General features: G+C 49.4%; 1 protein-coding gene across 1 annotated transcript; it reads left to right on the top strand.

The window, feature by feature from the left end:
• Nucleotides 1–718: 718 nt before the first annotated feature.
• On the top strand, nt 719–1,186 carry LOC147972470 (uncharacterized). The gene has a single exon (XM_087524347.1). The coding sequence runs from the start codon at nt 719–721 to the stop codon at nt 1,184–1,186; it is 468 nt and encodes a 155-aa protein (XP_087380473.1).
• Nucleotides 1,187–10,100: the final 8,914 nt, after the last annotated feature.

Below are 10,100 nucleotides of genomic sequence, written 5' to 3'. Positions count from 1 at the left end.
AGCTGGACACACTGCAGGAGAAGATCGACGACCTGAAGCTTGAGCTTGGAGGCCGAGGAGAAGCTGGATGAGGGAGAAAACATCCAGGAGGATCACTCATATGGTGCCTATGTCAGCCAGGAGAGGGACCAAAATGATGAGCTCGGAGATGACGACACGGAGAGCGATGCAAGGACACCCGATGTCGACATGGTTGACTGGTCCTCGTCTGATGAGAGTTAGATTTTATACCACCATGAGAGTTTAGAAAATTCGATTTCGTTATCCGATTAGTTTTATTTCATTTGTAAGACCTTGTCAAATCTTGTGACATGGCTTACCTTAGGTTTGATCATTCATGTGAACCTCTTTGTTTGAAATTGGATGGGAGTGATTTGAAGTTTTATTGCTGTCATGTGCATATGGGTAGTGTGATTTTACTCACTAGGCCTTGTTCTATTCTAACTCCTCATCCACTTTGAAACCCATCAGATGCCTCCAAGACGTGACCTCGGATTCAACTTTCCGCTGGAGCTTACGCAATTGATCCAGCAACAAAATGCTCTTATGCAGATGCTCATTCAGAACCAGAACTAGAACAACAACAACAACCACCCACCGCCGCCACCCCCGGTAGACAGTCTTACCCGTTTTCTGAGGCTGAACCCACCCTGTTCTCCAGCAGCACGGACCGATCGTCGCAGATGACTGGCTCCACAAGATAGGAAGGGAGCTGGCCATGATAGGATGCAATGATGCGGAGAAGGTGAAGTTTGGTGCCCACCAGCTGGATGGACCGGCAGCTGCTTGGTGGGAGAACTACACCACCACATACCCCATGGAGAATGTGACTTGGGCTCAGTTCCAGCGGGCGTTCCGCACTGCTCATGTCTCAGCTGGAGCCATGAGTCTAAAAAAGAAGGAGTTCCGCAGCTTGCGCCAGGGAGGACGCATGGTATCTCAGTATGTTGATGAGTTTAGTAAGTTGGCCCGTTACGCCCCAGAGGACGTGGCCACCGATGCAACCAAGCAGGAGAAGTTTCTGGAGGGATTGAATGATGAGTTGGGAGTTCAGATGAATGTGGCAACATTTGCAGACTATCAGGAGCTGGTTGATAAGGCTACCATTCTTGAAGGCAAGCACCAGCAGAGGGAGAATCGTAAGAGGAAGTACGGCCACGGGAAGTATAACTCTGGAGTTCAATAGAAACCCCGCTACAGCCCGTACTCAGGAAGTTCTGGATCAGGCACTACCAAGTTTGGAGGGAATCACCATAACCATGGGGGCCACATTCATCATGGAGGGAATGGACACAACCACCATGGTCACAAGCAGGGCAATGGTAATGGAGGAAATGGCAATCAGCAGCATTTCAATTCTTCCACACCGATGAAGAAGGACTTGAGTCACATCACCTGCTTCAAGTGCAAGAAGGCAGGTCACTAATCCAATGAGTGCCCTGAGGCGCAGAATTGAAATGGAAATGGCAATGGGAATTCTGGAGGCAAGAAGCCCAATCCTTTCACTAAGGGACATGTGAATCATGTCAATGTGGAAGAGGTTTATGAGCAGCCTGACGCGGTGATTGGCAAGATTTTGGTTAATTCATTTCCAGCACTCATTCTTTTTAACACTGGTGCATCGCATTCATTCATATCAGGGGGATTTGTGGATAAACATAAGTTGCCTACCATAGCTCTTAAGGCACCCATTCTAGTGAGTTCCCCAGAAGCCGAGTCTATGGATAGTCAGGGATGTTTGCAATTGCCTTTGAACATAGGGGGGCATGTTTTTCCCACAGATATGATTATACTAGAATCGCAAGGGTTGGATGTAATCCTAGGGATGGATTGGATGTCCAATTATGAGGGAAACATTGATTGTGCTAGTAGATCGATTTTTCTCACCACCCCAGAGAAGAAGAGGATCAAGTACGTATCCAGGCTTAAGCCTAAGAGGATTCAGGTGAACTCTCTTACGGGAGTTGTCCAGGAAGAAGTACCAGTGGTGAAGGATTATCCCGATGTATTTCCAGATGAGTTACCGGGTATGCCGCCAGATCGGGAGATTGAGTTTTTGATTGAGTTGCTGCCAGGCACAGGACCTATCCCCAAGAGGCCGTATCGAATGCCTACTAATGATTTGGAGGAAGTTAAGAAACAGATTAAGGAGTTGCTAGAGAAAGGGTATATTCGCCCGAGTTCATCACCTTGGGGAGCCCCAGTACTTTTAGTGGAGAAGGATGGAACCTTGAGAATGTGTGTGGATTACCGCTCTTTGAATGAGGTAACCATCAAGAACAAGTATCCCCTACCAATGATCAATGACTTGTTTGACCAGCTAGAAGGAGCTAGTGTTTTCTCCAAGATCGATCTTCGATCGGGTTATCACCAATTGAAGATCCGTGAGAAGGATATACCCAAGACAGCTTTTACCACAAGGTATGGGATTTATGAGTATACATTCATGTCCTTTGGTTTGTGTTGGTGTCAAAACCGGCGGATCTCGGGTAGGGGGTCCCGAACTGTGCGTCTAGGCCGGATGGTAACAGGAGGCAGGGGACACAATGTTTTACCCAGGTTCGGGCCCTCTTGATGCAGGTAAAACCATACGTCCTGCTTGATTAATATTGATGATATGGGTATTACAAGAGTAGATCTACCACGAGATCAGAGAGGCTAAACCCTAGAAGCTAGCCTATGGTATGATTGTCTGTTGTGATTGTTGTCCTACTGACTAAAACCCTTCGGTTTATATAGACACCGGAGAGGGTTAAGGTTACACAAGGTCGGTTACAAAGGAAGAGATATCCATATCCGTATTGCCTAGCTTGCCTTCCACGCCAAGTAGAGTCCCATCCGGACACGAGATGAAGTCTTCAATCTTGTATCTTCATAGTCTAACAGTCCGGCCAATGCAGATAGTCCGGCTGTCCGGAGACCCCCTAATCCAGGACTCCCTCAGTAGCCCCTGAACCAGGCTTCAATGACGATGAGTCCGGCGCGCAGTATTGTCTTCGGCATTGCAAGGCGGGTTCCTCCACCGAATACATCACAGAAGAATTTGAATACGAGGATAGTGTCCGACCCCGCAAAATAAGTTCCACATACTGCCGTAGAGAGAATAATATTTTCGCAATTCCAATTTGCTGACTTGTTTTGGCAGCATGATGTTATGTCATGGCCCGGTGATTATTCGAACCGTTTTTCTTCAACCAGCTCCACACATAACGCGAGACAGTTTCTTGACATGTCTTGTCAAAGCAGAGATCGTGTTCCCCCAATTACAGGATTCTGATTAATAGGGTCGTGGGTAACCCAACCGTGTCTAGGACTCCTAGATTATAGGCAAGTCCTAAACGGCTACGGAGAGGATGCTTGATATTCACCCTCTTTATAAAGGGAAAAGGTTTTTGCTTTTTCCCTCTCGTGCTCAATCAAACCCTTCCCTCGCCTCGAGTTCCAACACCCAAAGCCCAGGTTAGGTGCTCCGGATCCAGCCTTCAAGGCCGATGGATGCCCACCTCCGTGACGGAAGAGGACATCAAGAAGTTGAGGGAGCCCAGATACCTGACCGCCGAGGTTTCGCATCGGCTTCCTGCTCGAGGGCAGGTCGTCCCTACTCCCAAACCCAACGAGAACGTCGTGTTCGTCTCCCACTTCCTCCGAGGCCTAGGCATCACTATGGATCCCTTCGTCAGGGGTTTGATGTTCTATTACGGGCTAGATTTCCATGATCTAGCTCCGGACTCCTTTCTCCACATCTCGACATTTATTGTCATGTGTGAGGCCTTCCTCCGCATTACCCCTCACTTCGGCCTATGGCTCAAGACCTTTGAAGTGAAGCCGAAGATGATCGATGGGCAACATGCAGCGTGCGGAGGTGCATCAATAGGCAATATGGCAGGAGCTCCCTGGCCGAAAGGTTCCTTTCTAGAGGTGTCCGAATTATGGAAACGGGAGTGGTTTTACGTCACAGCTCCCAGAAGTGCCAAGTGGGCGGCTGCCCCCGCTTTCCGCTCGGGCCCCCCCACCACGACTAATGTCATGGATTAGCAGAGCTCTGAGCTGGGGTCCAGCCAAGGACGTGCCTATACTGCAAAGCCGCATTCGAGATCTCTTCGAGGGAGATTTTAATTTGGTCGTGGTAATACAAGTTATGCTAGTTCATCAAGTCCAGCCTTGCAAACGCCGGCCCCTTCGCTTGTGGGAGTTCAACCCAGAAGGACCGCGTGGCATTCAAAGTTTCCTCGGCCTGACGCAAGAGGAGATGTACAAGTCATTCTTTGGACCTCAAATAGAGTGTTCGGACGCTACTGAGGACGTGGGCCTGAGCAGTAACCGCGCCGCCAAACAAGTAAGAAATCCTCTAGCTGAACACACTATCCTTTATTCGTCATGAAGTTATTTATGAGAGATCACTCTTTGACCAGGACTGGCTAACAAAGGCGAAGATGATTCGATGTGCGGCCCCCCTCCCTGAGGGTTTGGAAAATCCGGTATTGGAAAAGATGCTCGAGCTCGCACCTTGCCCGGAGACCTCGAAGGAAGATACAGGGGGAATAATATGGGTGGAAGCGGGCCCCCATCGCTGCAAGTTCCAACCGAGGGAATGAGCGCCTCCTTAAAGGAGGATAACCGGGGGAGGAGGAGGACTGCTTCTGAGGATCCGGAAGCTGAGGCCTTCAAACGAGAGAAGAAGTCTCCAACAGAGGGTCCTGCCTCAGGGGGTGCTCTTGCCGCACAAAGTCCGCGGGGGGATCAGCCCTCCAACAAGTCGTAAGTGATCCAAAAATGTTTTAATAGTGAAGGTATACTATCTTTCTTCTGAGAAAATAACCGCCGCATATATCTTGCAGTTCGGGTCTTAGCCCTTCTCAGCTGAGCTCGTCTTCGGGGGATCTTCTTCCGGAGATGATGGAAAGCGAAACGCCTCCCCCAGACTCCTCCGCTCAAGAAGCAGGCGACCCCGAAGTGTCGTCACGGAGGGCCTCTCCGAATCAGGTGAGGCCAGAAGATAATCCCATAGACCCCCAAAGTCCCCAGCGTCCGGCTCTCGATGAGAGCAAACAAAAGAGTCCGGCACCGTCTAGTATGTGGTCGGACGTTCTGAGGGAGCTATTGGGGCGAGCGGCCATCTCAGAAGAACACCGTACGCTGATGGGTACAGTGATGGAAAGAATTTCGTCTGCCGTAAGCGGATTACATGAAGCCTTTATGAGTCTACTGACAAGCTTTGAGGTACGTGAGATAATATGTGATAGTACCGCACATGTTAGGTGTGCCCTGTGTAGATAGTAGCCCCTGAGACTCTGGTTGTCGTCGGGAATGGCGGAGAACAAAGGATCATAGTCCCAGGCAATAACCATACTGCCTTTATGTGCAGGTGGTGGAAGCTCCGGTGGCTAGCCGGACTAGTGAGTTTGCCAAATTAAAACGGCAACTGGATGCGGCAGACGCCGACAGCGAGCTTGTTAACAAGCGGCTTGACGAATCACAGTGTAAGTAATGTTTTTTGGTGAATGTCACACAATAAGAGCGGCATGATGCCAGTATCTTTAATATGTTGTGACTGCAGACGGAGCTGCTACCGTGGAGACCCTTCGGGTGGAAGTCGCCCGAGCCAAGGAACAAGCGAGGGTTAGTAATGTGGCTGCTTTGAAGGCGGCCGAAGAGTTAAGAGCCGAGAAGTCTGCCCATTGCGAAAGCAAAGAAAAGATGGCCAAGATGACTGTAGAATTAAAACGCACTGCCGACCGTTTCCAGTTCCTTGAAGAAGAGAACTAAGTGAAGGCAGCGGACCTTGAGAAGGCCACTATTGCGGCTGGGAAGCCCTTTCTACTGCGGAGGAAGTTCGGAGATCCGTGGTATGCCCCTCTAGATCGGCTGTGGAGTTCGGCAGACGCATATATGGACTTGGCGGCGAGCGCTGTCGATGCGGTCGAATACTTCCAAGATCAATCAGGTCGTGAAGAGGACAAGCTATTCTGGTCACAATTCAACGTTCCAGAGCGTCCGCTTCCCTTGACTGATCAGCTAGCTGTCAGGACCGCGATTCTAAGTCACACCTATCTAGCCAGTAACACCTCATATCACTTTGCGGCCTCAAGCACGGTATTCCCACGGGTGTCGCCTTACCATGCCCCGGGACCGTTTGCTCCTTTTGGCTCACGTATATGATAGTGTCGCTAGCATCCATATGATAGAGAATCCGGGCCGACATGACTAGTCATGAACCCAAAGTGGCACTAACTTACGGGAACAGGCATACATGAATCAACATCGAGCATGTCGGTCAGCAGCGTGTGAATCCGGGCTGTAGCACTGGGCTAATAGGACTTCGGGAACCCGGGCTGTAGCATGCTAGGTAGGACTCCGGATGTCACCGCGTGACATTTCCCTGAAGGGACAGACACAGGAACGAAGTGAATCACATGCCGGCCAGTCAAGTGTTTCGGAGTAGTAGTGCTAGGCTAGGAGGACTCCGGTGAACCGGGCTGCAGCGGACTACTATGGCTCATGGAAGCACAAGACTACATTTCCCCATAAGAGAGGCTATCAAGGATAAACAACTAGGTTGTCCAATCCCACACATACCAAGCATTTCAATCATACACACAATATGCTCAATATGTGTAATACAACATGGCATCACAACAAGACTCTACGACTCAGAGTATTTATTCATTAGGCTCCGAGGAGTGAGATATTACAAGCATGGGTCTCATGACCCAACATACAGAGCATACAAGCAACAAGCACATGCGCAAGCTTAACATGTCTGAGTACAGACATCTAAAGATGAAAAAGGCTGAGAAGCCTGACTATCTACAAGACCCTCCCAAGGATACAAGATCATAGCTGAGGTAACAAGCTAAACGTCGAAGTCCACGCGGAACTACTAGCGAGACTGAAGTCTCTCTACAAAACATAAATTAAGCAAACGTGAGTACAATTGTACCCATCAAGACTTACATCAGAACTAACTACATATGCATTAGTATCAACAAAGAGGTGGTGGAGTTTGACTGCAGCAAGCCAGCTTTGACTTGGTGGCTATCCTGAACTACGACTGTAAGTAACTCTGTTGAGGTGGCGCACACGAGTCCACATATTCACTACATCAATACTCCACTAGGGATCCGCTCCCGTCTCGATACGAGAACGCCATCCATAGCACTCACGCTTATCTTGCGCATTTTAGAGTATCCACTTTCACTTGTTTATGAACTATGCAACTTGTCCAAGTTTCCATATCCGAGGAATACGGCTATTCCAATAGATAATGATAACCCTGCAGGGGTGTACTTCTTCACACACACTCTCGCCACTTACCACCATGTACACGTCGCGTATCTCGGCAACCTTCAAGCGGAAGCCTGGCGAGGGAGTCGGCCACAACCTCACTAACCAACAAGTCTCTAGTCCAGGTTTATCGCCTATTCGGGTTCCATCCGCAAGGAGATCCGACCGGGGTGTCACTCACGGCCCCAAACGATGTGTACAGGGTTCCCAAGCCCACCATCCAGGTGCCACTTGGTACACCGGGCCACGGTGCCTAGTCGGTCCCAAGCTCACCTGTACCGGGTGCCACTTGGTAGACTACTAACACTACCTACAAACACCAGAAACTAGTTGCAACTCCTGGACAGAGATCAGGTTGATTAATAAGTCGAGAGGGGCACTTAATCATTCCAATGCGTGGTAGTAGTTGTTCATGGATCACAAACACAGAACTCAGTTCCTAAGGACGGCTGCAATGAGACAACCCACCATGTACTCCTACATGGCCTCTCACCACTACCTTTACCAAATCGTGTTCACACACTTAGCTCTCAACAGTAGGACATGTTCACCACATTCCAATTCATCCCCGATGAATCAGACCTGACTCAACTCTAAGAAGTAGCAGGCATGACAAACAAACATGAATCAGTAGGCACATCAGGGCTCAAACAACTCCTACTCATGCTAGTGGGTTTCATCTATTTACTGTGGCAGTGACAGGTCATGCAGAGGAAAGGGGTTCAGCTACCACAACATGTAACAGTTGAAACGTTGTTGTCCTAATGCAGTAAAAGAGAGCAGGAGCGAGAGAGTGGGATTGTATCAGAATGAACAAGGGGGTTTTGCTTTCCTGGCACTTCTGAAGATAACATTGAGTCTTCATCAGTGTCAACGATCACAACATCGGAGCAGTTTTTCTAATTTTCTGGAATTTTCTGAATTATTTTAAATCCAGAAAACCATTACTGCGTCAGCATGACAACATCATTGCGTCAGTAGGTCAATTGGGTTGACCCAGGTCAAACCTGACGCATTGGACCCAATAGTCAGTGTCTTAGGGCTGGTTAGGGTCACAGACATGTGGGCCCAGTCAACAGCCACGTCAGCTTGGTCAAAGCTGACAAGTGGGTCCATAGTGGTTAGGTTAAAAGTAAACAGGGGTTACCCCGTGGTTAGTTAGAGTGGTGGGGCCTGCCTGTCAGTGACACAGGGCGAGGTTAACACAGTAATTAGCCTCAGGCTAATGACGCCATGTCACCTCACCGAAGTTGGACCCCAGCGAGCACATCCGTCGACGGATATTCATCGGAATCGAGCTACGGGCAACCATTTGCCTCGCTGTTTGTTTCTACGGGTTCCTTGAGTACGCGCGCATCCAGAGGAGCAGGTGAGAGGAGCTGGGGTGAGCTGTGGCGTCGGCGGTGGCGAGCGAGGCGGTGGCCGGAGTTCGGCGTTCGTGAGTTTTGCTGCTGCGGCTCGCGGTCGAGCGAACCGGTGCGCTAGGGATGCCCTACGCTAGGTTGCAAACGCGTTGCACACCGGCGGATGACCAAATGGTAACCGAAGTGACGCCGGCGTCGAGCTCGTGCGGTGGGGTGTTTCCGTCAGCGCGGAATCAACGGCTACAGGTCGCGAACGGCGTCGAGGTAAGAGGGAAACGGCGTAGGAGCTCACATAGAGGCTGTAGGGATGCTTAGCGCGCTATGGGACGACTCGGAGGTGTCGAATCGGTGGTGGCGATCTCCAGTGCCCGAGGTTGAAGACGAGGGCAAAGGCGGCGTTGTGGGGCGTCCGACGTCCCGTGGCTCGGTGTGGAGGTCGAGGATGAAGCGGCAGAGCTCTTGGTAAGCTCTAGAGGTCGAGGGAGCGACAGTGGCTGCTGTGGTGCTCGGCGGCGCACTGCGGTGCGTTCGAGCACGAGGTGGAGAGTAGCCAGAGGAGAGAAGAGGCGCTGGGAGAGCCAGAGAGGGTCGAGGGGGTGGCGTGGCTTCACTAGGGAGGGCCAGGGCAAAGCGGCAAGCAGGAGGTGGCGGTGCGCGTGCCGGCGGGTGTCGGCCACGTGCGCTCCAGTCCTTCTGGCGTGAGCTGGAAGAAGACAAGGGAGAGAGATGGGCTGGGCCAACAGTGTTGGGCCAACAGAGTGTAGGCCAGGTTAGTGGCTCAGGTACTCTCCTTTCTGCCTTTTATTTCTATTTTCTGACATTTGTTTCTGATTTAGTAAAATACTAAATCAATTTTAAACTTCATGAAAATAATTGTGTCAACTAAGTGGACTTATACAAAGCCACACAACAATTTTCATAATTATTGAACATATATTTATATATATATATATAATAAATATAAATCCAATTCAAATATTTATTGAATTAATTCCAAATTCCCAAAATAAATATTTCTGAGACTCCAAAAATATTGGTTTGAGTTTTACCTCTTGCCAATATTTTTATAGCTTGACAGGAACATTTTCTTGGGTTTATTTGAAACAATTTTTAATGTTGATCATTTTTGTAAAAGACTTCTGAGGCTTTCCACTTTCCCCAATTCAACTTTCAATAAAATTTAAACATGATGCAACAAGATCAAGCAAGGACAACAGGGGCTGAGCTAGGGCTGTGAAAACTCACCTCCACTAAACAAGAATCTCGTCTCGAGATTCAAGATGTGAGGTAAGAAGACAGAGGGGACACAAAGCCGACATGATCTTCATGATCTAATTGCCCTTCTCAAAGATGGTGATTCATTTCTCCAATTGATCTTGACGTCTTTTCTATCGAGATCTTCATCCAACATGATGATGACGGAAAGAGACTCTCTACCGAAATCGATCTTCT

Source organism: Triticum urartu, chromosome 5A, assembly GCF_056163025.1.
Source record: "Triticum urartu cultivar PI428250 chromosome 5A, HENAU_Tu73, whole genome shotgun sequence".
Lineage (NCBI taxonomy): Eukaryota > Viridiplantae > Streptophyta > Magnoliopsida > Poales > Poaceae > Triticum > Triticum urartu.
This window is presented reverse-complemented; position numbering and strand designations above follow the sequence as displayed.

Bases quoted from the DNA above. Each gene is read 5' to 3' on its own strand.
- LOC147972470 (XM_087524347.1), top strand. From the start codon at position 719: ATGATAGGATGCAATGATGCGGAGAAGGTGAAGTTTGGTGCCCACCAG.